The 19,474-nt window shown below is 48.4% G+C and overlaps 1 protein-coding gene across 1 annotated transcript in view; it reads left to right on the top strand.

The window, feature by feature from the left end:
• Positions 1-10,528: 10,528 nt before the first annotated feature.
• The window catches only part of VPS50 (VPS50 subunit of EARP/GARPII complex), a 195,118-nt gene continuing 186,172 nt past the window's right edge, over positions 10,529-19,474 (top strand). Inside the window, exons 1-2 of the mRNA XM_069729396.1 lie at positions 10,529-10,673; positions 16,923-16,991. Of these exons, the coding sequence (XP_069585497.1) occupies positions 10,641-10,673; positions 16,923-16,991 (102 nt within the window). The 5' untranslated portion in view covers positions 10,529-10,640. The remainder of the gene's footprint in view (positions 10,674-16,922; positions 16,992-19,474) is intronic.

Genomic DNA, 19,474 nt, shown 5'->3' with positions numbered 1-19,474 from the left:
TGCTATGAGCAACAAAGATTTTTTTAGACCGTTATCACAAAATGGCTGCTACAATTGTACATTAATTAGAAATATTGGGGATGTTATAATAGATATAATAAAAATATAATCCAGAACTTTGTGTCTATGTTTAAGTGACTGCTAAAAACATTTTTTTAATGAATATGAAATGAGAAAATAACTGCGTCCTGATTACTTATGAGATAAATGACTTCGGTGACTGATAATACCGTAAACTTGGGGATAATGGAGCGCTGACGTCCCGTCCTTGTCGTCTATTCACTGACTCAATAAATGAGCTCAGGGCCTGAGGACAACACAGTGAATAATGAATGATGGCTGACGCACGCAGCAGCGGTCTCCCTAACGTGTGGGCGGCCATTTTGCTTTCCTGAGAGAGTTAATGACTTCTCAAAGCTTCATGTAATCCTTTTCTTTTTAATGTGACATTACTGACATTTTTAACCTATTAATGCTACAATTTTTCTATTTTTTTTACGTGAACATTTTTTTCCTCCGTAGATTTTTTAATTTTCCATCCACGTAGCGTGTTTTTTGCAGGACAAGTTGTATTTTTGAACTGACACCATGGACTTTACCATATAATGTACCGAGAAACTGGAAAAAAAAAATCCAAGTGCGGTGAAATTGGGAAAAAAAAAAATCTGCACTTATTTTTGGGGTTTCGTTTTTAAGTAATTATATATTCTATAGTTTTATTATTATTATAAATAGTGGTATGAAAATTTTTACTCTTCATAAAAAAGATATTTGGTTCTTGTAGCCATTTTCAGAGGCCAGTCATTTTTACTTTTCTATCGATGATGCTGTCTAAGGGCAGTCCCACACGTCCAGATAATTCCGGTACCGGAAAAATCGGTACCGGAATTATCCGTGTCCGTGTGCCCGTGCGTTTCTGTGGCACATCAGTGTGGTACACGAGCAGCACACGTGTGCCGCCCGTGTGCCCACTGGGTACCACATGCACCGTGCAGGAGACAGCGCTAAAGTTTAGCGCTGTCCCCTGCATCTGGTGCTGAAGCCGCGATTCATATCTTCTCTGCAGCAGCGTTTGCTGTAGAGAAGATATGAATATTCCTTTTTTTTTTTTGTTTCTCGTGTTTAACATAAAGATCCCTGTCCCCACCCCCCTCCCACACCCTGTGCGCCCGCCCGCTGTTATTAAAATACTCACCCGGCTCCCTCGCTGGCTGGCGCTGCTTCCTGTCCTGGCCGCACCTTCTACTGTATGAGCGGTCACGTGGGGCCGCTCATTTACAGTAATGAATATGCGGCTCCATCCCTATGGGAGGTGGAGCCGCATATTCATGACTGTAATCGGCGGCCCCACGTGACTGCTCATACAGTAGAAGGTGCGGCGAGGACAGGAAGCAGCGCCAGCGAGGGAGCCGGGTGAGTATTTTAATAACAGCGGGCGGGCGCACAGGGGGTGGGAGGGGGGTGGGGACATGGATCTTTATGTTAAACACGAGAAACAAAAAAAAAAAAGGAATATTCATATCTTCTCTACAGCAAACGCTGCTGCAGAGAAGATATGAATGGGGCTTCCTCACCAGTGGGGGGGGGGGGGGGAGGACAGCGCTTACTGTAGCGCTGTCTCCTGCACGGCACACGGACTGCACACGGACAACGTCCGTGTGCGGTACGTGTTTTACATGGACCCATTGACTTTAATGGGTCCGTGTAATCCGTGCGCTCCCACGAACACTGACATGTCTCCGTGTTTGGCACACGGAGACACGGTCCGTAAAAAATCAATGACATCTGCACAGATGCATTGATTTCAATGTGTCTACGTGTGTCAGTGGCTCCGGTACGTGAGGAAACTGTTGCAGCGTCCCAGAGATCTGGTCGTTGCAGTATGACACTCTGCCACTAAGGGGAGTGATGGTACTGAAGGAATTCTCCTGACCAGGTATCACCAGAACACATTACACTTCACACTCCGGTCACTAGGGGGAGAAAAAGGCTTTATTTATTGGGCCACTCCTCACACTGGTAAAACTAGAGGCTGGGGAGGAAGTTAGTCAGAAGCTGACTGGGTTGGAACCAGGCAACAACCTGTGGCAGGGGGTGTTGCAGGGAGAAGACACAGGGGGGTCCCTGTCGGCATGGGAACCTGGCAGGTGCCTAGCGAACAGAGAAGAACGTAACAGAGCCACGCCTGCACACCCCGCGGCGGTATCCTAAGAAAGAGACAAGAAAGGAAGGAAATTGTGGAACAGTGTAAATGAGATCAAGCAAGAAGGAGAACCAGTAGGAGTTGTGTCGTGAGACCGAGGCAACATCCTACTGAGGCGTGTAGCCGGTGGCCGGAACACCGCGGGAGTAACTGACTTCAGGCCTTACTTCATACTCCGCAGGACAGTTAATTATAGATTGGCTGTCTACCTTAAATTTCCTAAGAAGACATAGGGGGCAACATTGGGAGAGGGGCATGTCTAGGGTCCCGGAAGACCTCCAAGCCTTCCCGTCATACGGGTGCGTCCTAGCCAAAACATACTGGGGGACGAGAAACTAGTAACATCTGGAACTAAAGAGAGAGAAAGCTGTAGAGAACGACGAACGAGAACAGCAGTTGTGAGGACTATACCGAATGTTCAGCAGGGTAGGACTACAACACACAGGCGCTAGTGGTGGGCAACGATTTCCATCTGCGAGGGAAACTCTGGAAGTGCCCATCAGACCGGCCAGTCTCTGATAGCCCTGTTAAGCGTGCTCTGGATTGAGGATCCTGAAGTCTTCAGTAAAGAGGTAAAGAGACTGCAACCTTGTGTCCTCGTTATTGCCTGCACCTCAGACCATCGCCACCTACACCACTGGGAAGCCCTGGGGACACACTTCACCTGTGGGAAGGTATACCATCCAGCTGCCATTCCATCACCCCAGTGGACCCCACAGCAGCATCGGTCACCCTGACCGAACACCACAGGTGGCGTCACGAACCCCTGACAGACTGTACCACCTTTATTGGACGCCCCTTAGCAGGGTCGCGGACCGGGTCCAGCCACCGCGACAGCCTCAGAACCGAACCAGAGAGGCCCGATACCGAAACGCGTGGCCCTGTGTCTGGGGGCGATCCACTGTCACCTCACGTACCGGGGCAGAGCCACTGACAAGTGAAACCGGCCTAAGGCTATGTGCACACGTTGCGGATTAGCCTTAGGAAATTCTGGTGCAGATTCTGCCTCTCCTGGCAGAAAACGCACCTGCGAATTTGTCACATGTTTTTGTGCGGTTCCGCAGCTTTTTTGTGCGTTTTTGCTGCGGTTTTCTTGCGGATTTGCTGCGTTTTTTACCCCTGCGGTTTTCTATAATGGAATGGGTACAAAAACGCTGCAGATTCACAAAAAAGAAGTGACATGCTACTTCTTTTAAACCGCAGCGTTTCCGCAGCAGATTTTCAGCAAAGTGTGCACAGCATTTTTTTCTCTAATCGATTTACATTGTACTGTAAATCAATTGCGGATCTGCAGAGTTTCTGAACCTCAAAAAACGCTGCGCATCCGCAGAGAATCCACAACGTGTGCACATAGCCTTAGGCTATCTCTACACGTTGCGTTTTTGCTGCATTTTTTTCGCATAGACAAAACCTGCCCTCTTGGCAGTATAAAAGCTGCTTACTAAAAGCAGGTTTTGCTGCGTTTCTGCTGTATCTTTTTACTGCGTTTTTTGTTGTCTCTTGTGCACGTTGATAAAGTTTAATGCCCCCAAAAAACATGATGCAACTTCCGTAAGGTTTTTGCACCAAAAACGAAGGAAAACCTGATACCTGCGTTTTTTTGCTGCGTTTTTGCACTTACCCCAAAATGCTTCAAAAACGCTGAAAGAAATGACATGCTGCAGTTTGCAAAAAAAGCAGTGATTTTCCAAATCAGTCAAAAAGAAAAAAGCAATGTGTGCACGAGATTTCTGAAATCTCATAGCTTCTCTATATATTGCTATGCTTGTAAAACGCACCTTAAAATTTGAATTAAAAAAAGCAGCAAAAACGCAACATGTGAACATAGCCTAAGGGTTTTTTTTTTCTTGCCAAGCTGTTATTTTTATTGGTAGCATTTTGATAATTGATTTTGTTCATCTTGGTTCTTATTTTGCTTTATTGGAAGAGGTGCAGCAAGTGAAAAACTGCAATTATGACATCTGGATTTTTCCTTTGTTATGCCGTTTAATGTATGGAATTAAAAAAAATGTATATTTTCATAGATTGGACTTTTTAGGAATGTAGCAATACCATGTATACCTTATTTTGTATGTTTTTTAAAAATATTTTTAAAACTTTTTTTTAAAATACCGCTCTATTGTGGTATGTAGGGAAAATGCGCGTCTCCTGCGAGGCCCAAGCTGGGCCTCAGCTTCACCGGAGTACCAAAATGGTGGTGATGTGGGTCCTCCTTCAGCATCGGTGCCAGACTTTCTAAAGAAGTTTGGAGGTCGAACTCCGAAGTCCAAACCGTGTATTCTGTCATTGGTGAATGAGCTGGAACATTTCTGCATAGTCATAATGGAGGACGCCCGAAAATGTCAGAGGCCATTTGAAGGGTCAGGTGTACAGTAACATTACAGGCACTCCGAGAGAACATACAGCGAGAAATTCAGGCTATGACCCAAGACCTCCTGCAGAATACATTCAGCAATATGGAACGGCAAGTGCAGGTGTGCTTGGATGCAAACAGTGGACGTTTTCATGAACTGCTGTAAAACATCAATTTCTCATGAACAAAGTGATGCACAGTCCAAATTTCAGTACGTTCCATCGTCTCTTTTAGAAGTTGCAGCAGTTTTTCCTGAGAGTGAATCACCCTGTATTAGTAGGTCATGGTGCCTGAAGGGGTTAAACAGGACTTGTCACCATTTTATTCCTATGAAATAAACACATGTAACCTGCAATCTATGGCTTTCCATCTACTCTGAAACTACAACAGCTAGTGTCAATACCAATTGTTACCTCTATAGATTTTGTATTTTTACATACTGTAGGTTGGCAATTATAGCCGAAAACGTTTTACGCTATCCATGCCATATAAAATGACACCTCACTAGTGTACCTAAACAATACCATCAAACCGTGGTGGTGATACAGTACCACACAAAGATAAAATAGTACCGCTATATAGGATGTACAAAATACTGTCCACAGATAATATTATGCCGTGCCAAATAACAGTCAAGCACAGTGATAAATAATACTGCCAAATAGTGTGTGTGTACAGCAGGACCATATTGTGCCTAAATAATATTATAATATAATAATAATATTACTGCACCTGATACCCCAATACTGAGCCGCTGCTGCCGTATGTGTCCCTATTACTGCACCGGATACCACAATACTGAGCCGCTGCTGCCGTATGTGTCCTTATTACTGCCCCTGATACCCCAATAAGCCGCTGCTGCCGTATGTGTCCCTATTACTGCACCTGATACCCCAATACTGAGCCGCTGCTGCCGTATGTGTCCCTATTACTGCACCTGATACCCCAATACTGAGCCGCTGCTGCCGTATGTGTCCCTATTACTGCACCTGATACCCCAATACTGAGCCACTGCTGCCGTATGTGACCCTATTACTACCCCTGATACCCCAATACTGAGCTGCTGCTGCCGTATGTGTCCCTATTACTACACCTGATACCCCAATACTGAGCCGCTGCTGCCGTATGTGACCCTATTACTACCCCTGATACCCCAATACTGAGCTGCTGCTGCCGTATGTGTCCCTATTACTACACCTGATACCCCAATACTGAGCCGCTGCTGCCGTATGTGTCCCTATTACTGCACCTGATACCCCAATACTGAGCCGCTGCTGCCGTATGTGTCCCTATTACTGCACCTGATACCCCAATACTGAGCCGCTGCTGCCGTATGTGTCCCTATTACTGCACCTGATACCCCAATACTGAGCCACTGCTGCCGTATGTGACCCTATTACTACCCCTGATACCCCAATACTGAGCCGCTGCTGCCGTATGTGTCCCTATTACTGCACCTGATACCTCAATACTGAGCCACTGCTGCCGTATGTGTCCCTATTACTGCACCTGATACCCCAATACTGAGCCGCTGCTGCCGTATGTGTCCCTATTACTACACCTGATACCCCAATACTGAGCCGCTGCTGCCGTATGTGTCCCTATTACTGCACCTGATACCCCAATACTGAGCTGCTGCTGCCGTATGTGTCCCTATTACTGCCCCTGATATCCCAATACTGAGCCGCTGCTGCCGTATGTGTCCCTATTACTTCCCCGATACCCCAATACTGAGCCGCTGCTGCCGTATGTGTCCCTATTACTACACCTGATACCCCAATACTGAGCCGCTGCTGCCGTATGTGTCCCTATTACTGCCCCGATACCCCAATACTGAGCCGCTGCTGCCGTATGTATCCCTATTACTACACCTGATACCCCAATACTGAGCCGCTGCTGCCGTATGTGTCCCTATTACTGCCCCGATACCCCAATACTGAGCCGCTGCTGCCGTATGTGTCCCTATTACTGCCCCTGATATCCCAATACTGAGCCGCTGCTGCCGTATGTGTCCCTATTACTGCCCCGATACCCCAATACTGAGCCGCTGCTGCCGTATGTGTCCCTATTACTACACCTGATACCCCAATACTGAGCCACTGCTGCCGTATGTGTCCCTATTACTGCACCTGATACCCCAATACTGAGCCGCTGCTGCCGTATGTGTCCCTATTACTGCCCCGATACCCCAATACTGAGCCGCTGCTGCCGTATGTGTCCCTATTACTACACCTGATACCCCAATACTGAGCCACTGCTGCCGTATGTGTCCCTATTACTGCACCTGATATCCCAATACTGAGCCGCTGCTGCCGTATGTGTCCCTATTACTGCCCCGATACCCCAATACTGAGCCACTGCTGTCGTATGTGTCCCTATTACTGCACCTGATACCCCAATACTGAGCCGCTGCTGCCGTATGTGTCCCTATTACTGCACCTGATACCCCAATACTGAGCCGCTGCTGCCGTATGTGTCCCTATTACTGCACCTGATACCCCAATACTGAGCCGCTGCTGCCGTATGTGTCCTTATTACTCCACCTGATACCCCAATACTGAGCCGCTGCTGCCGTATGTGTCCTTATTACTGCACCTGATACCCCAATACTGAGCCGCTGCTGCCGTATGTGTCCTTATTACTCCACCTGATACCCCAATACTGAGCCGCTGCTGCCGTATGTGTCCCTATTACTGCACCTGATACCCCAATACTGAGCCGCTGCTGCCGTATGTGTCCCTATTACTGCACCTGATACCCCAATACTGAGCCGCTGCTGCCGTATGTGTCCTTATTACTGCACCTGCTGTGCTAATATGTCTGTAACAATGGTAAGGAGATGCTGGCGTTATCAGTCTTTATAAGACTGTGAACAGTACAGGAACCACAGCACTGATGACACGTAGTCAGTATCAATAAGTAACCGTTTACATCCAGGCATCTTATGGGTGACATCTTCTCTGACTGAGTCTTTCCTTTCTTTTCATCTCTATCTGGTCCAGATGCCATGATGACTTTTCACATCCACAGCTCTTCTCTCCATAATCGCCACACCATACACCTTGAACCACAGCTTATACCACGAGGGGGTATCTGCTCTCCATCTTGGTATACGTGGACCCCCACCCTGGTATAAATGGGACCCCCATCCTGGTATATATAGACCCCCCATCCTAGTATATATGGCCCCATCCTGGTATATATGGCCCCATCCTAGTTGGTATAAATGGTCCCCCATCCTGGTATAAATGCCCCCCCATCCTTTTATAAATTTGAACCTCATCCTGGTATGCATGACCATTCCATCATGGTATACATGGGACCCCCATCCTGGTATGTATGCCCCCATTCTGGCTGGTATAGATAGCCCCTCATCCTGGTATAGATGCCCCCCCATCCTGGTATAAATGGCCCCCCCATCCTGGTATACATGGACCACCCCATCCTTGTATATATGCCCCCCAATCCTCGTATATGTGGCCCCATCCTGACTTATATATATGACTCTCCATCCTTGGATAGATGCCCCCACATCCTGGTATAGATGGACCCCCACCTTGTATAGATTGCCCACCCAACCTGGTATACATGGCCACCCCATCCTTGTATACATGGACCACCCCATCCTTGTATATATGGCCCCCCATCCTTGGATAGATGGCCCCCCAATCCCAGTATAGATAGCCCCTCATCCTGGTATAGATGCCCCCCCATCCTGGTATAAATGGCCCCCATCCTGGTATACCTGGACCACCCCATCCTTGTATATATGCCCCCCAATCCTCCTATATGTGGCCCCATCCTGAGTTATATATGGCCCCCCATCCTGGTATAGATGGACCCACCTTGTATAGATTGCCCCCCCCCCCATCCTGGTATACATGCCCTCGCCAACCTGGTATACATGGCCACCCCATCCTGGTATACATTGACCACCCCATCCTTGTATATATGGCCCCCCATCCTTGGATAGATGGCCCCCCAATCCCACTATAGATGACCCCCATCCTGGTAGATATGGCCCCATCCTGGCAGGTATACATGGGCCTTGGATCCTGGTATATGCGGTCCCATCCTAGCTGGTATATATGGCCTCCAATCTTGGGATAGATGTCCCTATCCTGGTATAGATGCCCCCCTTCTAACAAAGATGCCCCCCATCCTGGTATTTATGGCCGCCATCATGCATAAAAAGTCTACATAGATATATAAAAGCTAAATTAAATATACATAGTAACATAGTAACATAGTTAGTAAGGCCAAAGAAAGACATTTGTCCATCCAGTTCAGCCTATATTCCATCATAATAAATCCCCAGATCTACGTCCTTCTACAGAACCTAATAATTGTATGATACAATATTGTTCTGCTCCAGGAAGACATCCAGGCCTCTCTTGAACCCCTCGACTGAGTTCGCCATCACCACCTCCTCAGGCAAGCAATTCCAGATTCTCACTGCCCTAACAGTAAAGAATCCTCTTCTATGTTGGTGGAAAAACCTTCTCTCCTCCAGACGCAAAGAATGCCCCCTTGTGCCCGTCACCTTCCTTGGTATAAACAGATCCTCAGCGAGATATTTGTATTGTCCCCTTATATACTTATACATGGTTATTAGATCGCCCCTCAGTCGTCTTTTTTCTAGACTAAATAATCCTAATTTCGCTAATCTATCTGGGTATTGTAGTTCTCCCATCCCCTTTATTAATTTTGTTGCCCTCCTTTGTACTCTCTCTAGTTCCATTATACCCTTCCTGAGCACCGGTGCCCAAAACTGGACACAGTACTCAATGTGCGGTCTAACTAGGGATTTGTACAGAGGCAGTATAATGCTCTCATCATGTGTATCCAGACCTCTTTTAATGCACCCCATGATCCTGTTTGCCTTGGCAGCTGCTGCCTGGCACTGGCTGCTCCAGGTAAGTTTATAGAAGTTCAAATCTCCCTTTTCCCAAAACATAAAAAAATTCCAATAATGAAATGAGATAATTGGTATCACAGAGCAGGTGACGGTCCAAACTAATATTATGATATTTATTCGATATGATGGACGTTGAAACGAAAAAAAAAAATGCTAAAATGTAACAATAAGAGATCCGTTGGGACCCCAAATGATAAATGATGATAATGTGGAACGATATGGGCAATAATAATAAAAAAAAAACTACAAACAACAAACCATGATACAATAAAAAGTGATGGAAACTTCATAAAGTACCGTAAAAACTTTGTTCTTGGAAAATGATGACAAAGACTAAATGTTTTTTTTCTCCCCCAAACTTCAGATTTTTTTTTAAGTCACTAAAATAGTAACAAAAACGTCTATAGGACAGGACTGGTGACATGTTCCTTCAGCAGCCGCCATTATATGGATGGATGGATGAGGAAAGCTGCAGGAGAACCGGCCATATCTGTATACTAGTAAGTGCCACACTGTCATGTCACCGTCACATCGCATCAAACACAGCTCCTGTGGCCGACCCGGTGACCTCGCTCTACAGCCAGGACTATACTGTGTAATACAGAAGCTATAGGAGGCAAACGGTGCAGAAAAATTTATCAAACCCAATTGCAAAAATGATTCTTAGCCTCAAGTCCATGCATGCAAGCAAAAAAAAAAAAAAAATCCGCAAAGATGGACAATCCCTTTAAGGATGTTAACTAAGAGCTTTACATGCAATCTATAGTATAATACATGATATAATGCGCAGATTATCACACAATGGCACAGTATACAACGTGCAATCTCCTTTTACTACTAATAACGTGCAATAATCCTCACATTAAGGTAATACAAAGAAGTTTGTCCCTCGTCGCGACCCGTCTAACGTCTTCACAGACAGCTAAATCGCGTGGACTTTTGGGAAGTGTAGTTCTTTCGGTTTCACTGTATTTAGTTTCATTACGATAACAAAAAGCTTCCGCACTACAATTCCCATAATGCAATGTGGCTGCTGTCAAACCGGCCGGACAGCTGTCACATGACCGACGGAGGACGGCTACCGAGAAGGGACAATTTTAAGCGTGATCTTGGGGACGAGACTTGGATTTGAGTCCTGGAGCAGGGGGCAGCGCCCGGCCTCAGACATGCAGAAGATTAAGAGCCTCATGACCCGTCAGGTGAGCGCGGACTCCGGGGGGCATCGTGGAGCTTCTCCCCGGACAGGCCTGTGTGTGGCTGCAGGACACTGTGGAGTGCTGTCACTTCTGCTGCTGCCTCCATCCATGTGAGAACGACTCACAGGAGTCATAGACCGCATTGTAAGAGAAGGTGCAGTATAAAGCACGGGGGATGAGCGGAATACCGGCCGGTACTACAGACACAGTGAGAGCTGGGGGGAGAGGCTGCAGCGTCCCTCTGCTGGGGCCATTGTGTGGCTGCACTGGTACCAGAATGCGGTGTTGGCAGTTACTAAGGGATAGCATTGTGTGCTGGCATTACTGTAGGGTGGCGCTGTATGTCGGGCACTGTTATGGGGTGGCACCGTATATCCGGCACTGTTATGGGGTGGCACCGTATATCCGGCACTGTTATGGGGTGGCACCGTATATCCGGCACTGTTATGGGGAGGCGTTGTGTATCCGGCACTGTTATGGGGAGGCGTTGTGTATCCGGCACTGTTATGGGGAGGCGTTGTGTATCCGGCACTGTTATGGGGAGGCGTTGTGTATCCGGCACTGTTATGGGGAGGCGTTGTGTATCCGGCACTGTTATGGGGTGGCACCGTGTATCCGGCACTGTTATGGGGAGGCGTTGTGTATCCGGCACTGTTATGGGGTGGCACCGTGTATCCGGCACTGTTATGGGGTGGCACCGTGTATTCGGCACTGTTATGGGGAGGCGCCGTATATCCGGCACTGTTATGGGGAGGCGTTGTGTATCCGGCACTGTTATGGGGAGGCGTTGTGTATCCGGCACTGATATGGGGAGGCGTTGTGTATCCGGCACTGATATGGGGTGGCACCGTATATCCGGCACTGTTATGGGGAGGCGTTGTGTATCCGGCACTGTTATGGGGAGGCGTTGTGTATCCGGCACTGTTATGGGGAGGCGTTGTGTATCCGGCACTGTTATGGGGAGGCGTTGTGTATCCGGCACTGATATGGGGTGGCACCGTATATCCGGCACTGTTATGGGGAGGCGTTGTGTATCCGGCACTGTTATGGGGAGGCGTTGTGTATCCGGCACTGTTATGGGGAGGCGTTGTGTATCCGGCACTGTTATGGGGAGGCGTTGTGTATCCGGCACTGTTATGGGGAGGCGCCGTATATCCGGCACTGTTATGGGGAGGCGTTGTGTATCCGGCACTGTTATGGGGTGGCACCGTATATCCGGCACTGTTATGGGGAGGCGTTGTGTATCCGGCACTGTTATGGGGAGGCGCCGTATATCCGGCACTGTTATGGGGAGGCACCGTATATCCGGCACTGTTATGGGGTGGCACCGTATATCCGGCACTGTTATGGGGAGGCGTTGTGTATCCGGCACTGTTATGGGGAGGCGTTGTGTATCCGGCACTGTTATGGGGAGGCGTTGTGTATCCGGCACTGATATGGGGTGGCACCGTATATCCGGCACTGTTATGGGGAGGCGTTGTGTATCCGGCACTGTTATGGGGAGGCGTTGTGTATCCGGCACTGTTATGGGGAGGCGTTGTGTATCCGGCACTGTTATGGGGAGGCGTTGTGTATCCGGCACTGTTATGGGGAGGCGCCGTATATCCGGCACTGTTATGGGGAGGCGTTGTGTATCCGGCACTGTTATGGGGAGGCGTTGTGTATCCGGCACTGTTATGGGGAGGCGCCGTATATCCGGCACTGTTATGGGGTGGCACCGTATATCCGGCACTGTTATGGGGAGGCGTTGTGTATCCGGCACTGTTATGGGGAGGCGTTGTGTATCCGGCACTGTTATGGGGAGGCGTTGTGTATCCGGCACTGTTATGGGGAGGCGCCGTATATCCGGCACTGTTATGGGGTGGCACCGTATATCCGGCACTGTTATGGGGAGGCGTTGTGTATCCGGCACTGTTATGGGGAGGCGTTGTGTATCCGGCACTGTTTTGGGGTGGCACCGTATATCCTCCACTGTTATGGGGAGGCGCCGTGTATCCGGCACTGTTTTGGGGTGGCACCGTATATCCTCCACTGTTATCGGGAGGCGCCGTGTATCCGCCACTGTTTTGGGGTGGCACCGTGTATCCACCACTGTTTTGGGGTGGCACCGTATATCCTCCACTGTTATGGGGAGGCGCCGTGTATCCGGCACTGTTATCGGGAGGCGCCGTGTATCCGCCACTGTTTTGGGGTGGCACCGTATATCCGGCACTGTTTTGGGGTGGCACTGTGTATCCGCCACTGTTATGGGGAGGCACTGTGTATCCGCCACTGTTTTGGGGTGGCACCGTATATCCGGCACTGTTATCGGGAGGCGCCGTGTATCCGCCACTGTTTTGGGGTGGCACTGTGTATCCGCCACTGTTTTGGGGTGGCGCCGTGTATCCGCCACTGTTTTGGGGTGGCGCTGTGTATCCGCCACTGTTTTGGGGTGGCGCCGTGTATCCGCCACTGTTTTGGGGTGGCAACGTGTGTCCGGTTGAGCCTATTATAATTTAGCACAGATATAATTGTGGGGTGGCGTTGTTGCTGGCTGTATAATTGGGGGGCGCTGTGTAGCTGGCACTATTATGGAGGAGTAATATGTGGCAGACACTGTTATCATGGCCCTGCTTTGTGGCTGGTAATGTTATGTGTTTCCACTGTGTAGCTATCAATATTATATGGTGGCCCTGTGTGGCTGGTACTTTTCTGAGTTGGTGTTGTTGGGCTTGTAGTGTTACATGGTGGTGTAGTGCGTCTTGTACTCCAATGGGGGCATTCTCCTTTTGCGCTGTGCAGGACACTGGGGGTTCCCTGCCTTTGTTCTGTGGATGACTTTGGGGGGCACCCTGCCTTTGTTCTGCGCATTACTCTGGGGGCACCCTGCCTTTGTTCTGCGCAGGACTCTGGGGGCACCCTGCCTTTTTTCTGCGCAGGACTCTGGGGGCACCCTGCCATTGTTCTGCGCAGGACTCTGGGGGCACCCTGCCATTGTTCTGCGCAGGACTCTGGGGGCACCCTGCCTTTGTTCTGCGCAGGACTCTGGGGGCACCCTGCCTTTTTTCTGCGCAGGACTCTGGGGGCACCCTGCCATTGTTCTGCGCAGGACTCTGGGGGCACCCTGCCATTGTTCTGCGCAGGACTCTGGGGGCACCCTGCCTTTGTTCTGCGCAGGACTCTGGGGGCACCCTGCCTTTGTTCTGCGCAGGACTCTGGGGGCACCCTGCCATTGTTCTGCGCAGGACTCTGGGGGCACCCTGCCTTTGTTCTGCGCAGGACTCTGGGGGCACCCTGCCTTTTTTCTGCGCAGGACTCTGGGGGCGCCCTGCCTTTTTTCTGCGCAGGACTCTGGGGGCACCCTGCCTTTGTTCTGCGCAGGACTCTGGGGGCACCCTGCCTTTGTTCTGCGCAGGACTCTGGGGGCGCCCTGCCTTTGTTCTGCGCAGGACTCTGGGGGCGCCCTGCCTTTTTTCTGCGCAGGACTCTGGGGGCACCCTGCCATTGTTCTGCGCAGGACTCTGGGGGCACCCTGCCTTTGTTCTGCGCAGGACTCTGGGGGCACCCTGCCATTGTTCTGCGCAGGACTCTGGGGGCACCCTGCCTTTTTTCTGCGCAGGACTCTGGGGGCACCCTGCCATTGTTCTGCGCAGGACTCTGGGGGCACCCTGCCATTGTTCTGCGCAGGACTCTGGGGGCACCCTGCCTTTTTTCTGCGCAGGACTCTGGGGGCACCCTGCCATTGTTCTGCGCAGGACTCTGGGGGCACCCTGCCATTGTTCTGCGCAGGACTCTGGGGGCACCCTGCCTTTTTTCTGCGCAGGCCTGCTGGAACCCTTCATGCCGGACAGGCCCGCTCCCTCTTCTTGGTATACAACCAGATTAAAGAACTCCATTTCTTTGCTGATGTGGGTAAAGTGCGACCCAGGGACTGTGAATTGGTGGTGCTCCCAGTGGTTGTACCCAATTTTTAGCTGCTTTTATAATGTGTGGATCATCATTGAGCTGGATGTTCAGGATCTGATTGTTTTCCTGGAGACGTCCCCTGATCCTTAGTTTCGGCGGTGGAGTATACAGCGCTGGTCTCTGGCTCCGCTCCTGCTCCAGATGGCCGTCCTTCTATGGGAGACATCGGGGCCGGGTCCAGATGATCTCAGATCCTGGATGTTGAGTCCATCATGCAGATGCGACACCTGCAGACGAAAACTTGATGTTTCAGGCCGAGCTTCACCTGATGTTATCAAACCCTCGGCACTGATGGAAAAACACAATAATGGCGTCTGGAAATTAATATTTCCATTGTTGCACAACCGCTCGGCCAGGCTTAATTTGTGTCTGCAGATTGCCGGCTGATTTCACTTGTTTGGGCAATGCCAACCCTGTCCATAAAATGAGCGTCCTCCAACCATTATATCCCAGTTATCCATATTAAGGAAATCTTAATTGTAATGATAGTGGCTTCTATATGCAGAAAGGAAAATGCTGCGAAAAAATTATCAAAAGTCGCCAAAGAGAAGCAACGGGGTCCGGGCGTCTGGTAGTCCTCACCCCTGGAGGCCAGGAGGGCAGAAGACTGAACTGCAGGCACGGGAAGAGGCGGCTCTGAGGTTTCATACGTGTACCTTGGGGTCTGTCTTTGTTTAGAGGGTCTTATATGGGAACTATATAAATTCGGGGGTTCTCAACTGGGGTCTGTTTTTGTCTAGGGGGTTATTCCAGAGCCTGTATTTTTGGGGGATTCTGGTCTGGGGTCTTTCTTTGTTTAAGGGGGCTTCTTCTTACCCCATATCCTCGCTGTGCTGGTGTCATTGGTGCCAGATCCTGCCTCTTTAAAGGGGCGGCTCCAGCTTCATCTGAATGGCCGTTATGTAGTAATCTATTTCCAGAAATGTCTGTTTCTCCACAGCTGGACCTGTGGCCATCATCTGATCATGTCAGGGGTTTTCTCTATTGATATGATGCATTTAAAATATGGAATCTATGATATCGTTCATTACACTACAATACGTGTATATAGGGTTCACAGAACAATATGCATACATTATTAGTTAGATCTCTTACACCTGATGAGGCTGGTGTAATTACTGGGAAAATCCATGTCAGAATTACTGAATAATCTTTTCTGAAGGTTTAATTCCAATCTCCACCAATATAGCCTGATTGACAGCTCCGCAGTGTCTCTCCTCTTTGCTACAGCTGAAGCTTCGACCACCTATACTGACTGACAGCTCCTCAGTGTCCCTCCTCCCTGCTGCTGAGTCTCCATCCATTTAGACCAGTGTTCCCCAAGTCCGGTCCTCAAGAGCCACCAACAGGTCATGTTTTGAGGATTTCCTTAGTATTGCACAGGTCATTGAATGCTTGCTTGTCCAGGTGATGCAATTATCACCTGTGCAATACTAAGGAAATCCTCAAAGCATGACCTATTGGTGGCTCTTGAGGACCGGACTTCTGGAACACTGATTTAGACTGACTGACAGCTCCTCAGTGTCCCTCCTCTCTACTGCTGAATCTCCACCCATCTAGACTGACTGACAGCTCCTCAGTGTACCTCCTCTCTGCTGCAGAATCTCCACCCATCTAGACTGACTGACAGCTCCTCAGTGTACCTCCTCTCTGCTGCAGAATCTCCACCCATCTAGACTGACTGACAGCTCCTCAGTGTCCCTCCTCCCTGCTGCTGAATCTCCACCCATCTAGAGTGACTGACAGCTCCTCAGTGTCCATCCTCTCTGCTGCAGAATCTGCACCCATCTAGAGTGACTGACAGCTCCTCAGTGTCCCTCCTCCCTGCTGCTGAATCTCCACCCATCTAGAGTGACTGACAGCTCCTCAGTGTCCATCCTCTCTGCTGCAGAATCTGCACCCATCTAGAGTGACTGACAGCTCCTCAGTGTCCCTCCTCCCTGCTGCTGAATCTCCACCCATCTAGAGTGACTGACAGCTCCTCAGTGTCCATCCTCTCTGCTGCAGAATCTGCACCCATCTAGAGTGACTGACAGCTCCTCAGTGTCCCTCCTTTCTGCTGCAGAATCTGCACCCATCTAGACTGACAAAAGTAAATTATACTTTTATAAAGGATTATATAGACATCGAAATGGATTTTCAAAGTGAGCATACTGGCCTCATCAGGTCTTAACGATCTATTTACTAATGTATCCTGTTTTTTTAGTGAAATCTGGCGACACTTTAAGGCATCTACTGATGATCTACCTTAATACAGATTTTTGGCAATGTCCATTACATACTAATGATTGTTTCTTACTGTTGTAGGGTCTGAAGAGTCCGCAGGAAAGTGTCCACGATCTCAGTCCTGTCGAACACTTCCAGAATCCAGCAAAGGTGGCGTATTGCTTCCGCACGCGTCTTTCAGTCTCCTGTCTCATTACTATACGTCCTCCCAATGCTTAGCATTAAAGAGGGGCAGCTCCTTCTGACAATAAATACTTGGCTTCCCTGTAAAATTCCAATTCTGGATGATTTTTTACTAGAACTCTACATTATTCTTCCTGGAATTGTAGAGATAACTTGACTTCTACATATGAGAGCTATGGGGCTGTTCACATGTCCAATTTCTCTTTTATGCTCGCACCAAGTGGTCCGTGGAAAATATCAGAGACCTGTTCGATTTTGATCCAAGCGGCTGATCAAAATTGTCAATGCAAGTCTGTTGGTCCCAGAAAAAATGTGACTGCACTTGGATGACATCTGAGCGCGGTCCAATTTTCACAGACTGTCATAAACCAGAAGGTGGAGAAACGTCTCTTTTTTTTTTTTTTATCTCCAGGTACGAGAAAAACGGGCCCAACTCTGCCAAAACGGATAGTTACGCAGGAGCCTTTTTTTTTTTTAAATTATTGTTATTTTAGTGTTCAGTCTTTTCAACAGCAGAATTTCTATCAACTTGTGTTTTTTTTTTTTTTGTTTTTTTTTTCTCGGCCGAATGAAAGCTCTGCCCGCCTTCAGGCTCCTGCCGCATAACGCAGCAATTTCCGTCGCTACCATAAGTCTTGGAGACTAAATTGCGTTCCCCAGCTTTGGTCTTCGCAGGCGGCGATAATTAGTATTTGTCACCCGGATGCCATCATTAGATACGCAGCGCCGCTCGGCAGCTTTGCGCTCTCCAATGTCTGTAGTAAATAAAGGGATTGCGGCGACGTTAATTAATTTGACAAAAGCCTTTCATTCCGTTCTTTATTTATTTTTTTTCTTCACCCTTATTGGGACTGTGATTACTGCGACTCGCGCCGCACACAAGCCCTGCAGGTCTCTGGGATTTTCGCTCCTCGGCGCGATGGGACGTTACGGATAATACTTGTAGAATTTCTGTGAAATGACTTTAAATTTCATCTGATCTCTCCCCCTCCGGTTATTGGTTACATCGTCCTCTCATTTTCTGATTATTTATTTTTTTGTTCATTCTTTGATGATGTTTTTTAATGGTGAACATGTTCAGAGGCGTTGTGTACAATTATAAAAAACATGGACTTATAAAAAAAAAAAAAATAAATAAAAATAAAATGTAGCTCATCTCGATTTCCAGACTCAACTCATAGAAAGCTGTGGTGCTGAAAGTACATGGGATAAAGTTCAGCCAATACTAGCAACTGGGTAACATTATAAGTACATTACTTACCCTGCACTATTCTGCTGGTGCGGTCACTGTGTACATACATTACACTACTGATCCTGAGTTACATCCTGTATTATACCCCAGAGCTGCACTCACTATTCTGCTGGTGCAGTCACTGTGTACATACATTACACTACTGATCCTGAGTTACATCCTGTATTATACCCCAGAGCTGCACTCACTATTCTGCTGGTGCAGTCACTGTGTACGCACATTACATTACTGATCCTGAGTTACATCCTGTATTATTCCCCAGAGCCGCAGTCACTATTCTGCTGGTGCAGTCACTGTGTACATACATTACATTACTGATCCTGAGTTACATCCTGTATTATACCCCAGAGCTGCACTCACTATTCTGCTGGTGCAGTCACTGTGTACATACATTACTGATCCTGAGTTACATCCTGTATTATACCCCAGAGCTGCACTCACTATTCTGCTGGTGCAGTCACTGTGTACATACATTACATTACTGATCCTGAGTTACATCCTGTATTATGCCCCAGAGCTGCACTCACTATTCTGCTGGTGCAGTCACTGTGTACGCACATTACATTACTGATCCTGAGTTACATCCTGTATTATTCCCCAGAGCCGCAGTCACTATTCTGCTGGTGCAGTCACTGTGTACATACATTACATTACTGATCCTGAGTTACATCCTGTATTATACCCCAGAGCTGCACTCACTATTCTGCTGGTGCAGTCACTGTGTACATACATTACTGATCCTGAGTTACATCCTGTATTATACCCCAGAGCTGCACTCACTATTCTGCTGGTGCAGTCACTGTGTACATACATTACATTACTGATCCTGAGTTACATCCTGTATTATACCCCAGAGCTGCACTCACTATTCTGCTGGTGCAGTCACTGTGTACGCACATTACATTACTGATCCTGAGTTACATCCTGTATTATTCCCCAGAGCCGCAGTCACTATTCTGCTGGTGCAGTCACTGTGTACATACATTACATTACTGATCCTGAGTTACATCCTGTATTATACCCCAGAGCTGCACTCACTATTCTGCTGGTGCAGTCACTGTGTACGCACATTACATTACTGATCCTGAGTTACATCCTGTATTATTCCCCAGAGCCGCACTCACTATTCTGCTGGTGCAGTCACTGTGTACATACATTACATTACTGATCCTGAGTTACATCCTGTATTATTCCCCAG

This window comes from Ranitomeya imitator, chromosome 6, assembly GCF_032444005.1.
Source record: "Ranitomeya imitator isolate aRanImi1 chromosome 6, aRanImi1.pri, whole genome shotgun sequence".
NCBI classification, from domain to species: domain Eukaryota; kingdom Metazoa; phylum Chordata; class Amphibia; order Anura; family Dendrobatidae; genus Ranitomeya; species Ranitomeya imitator.
This window is presented reverse-complemented; position numbering and strand designations above follow the sequence as displayed.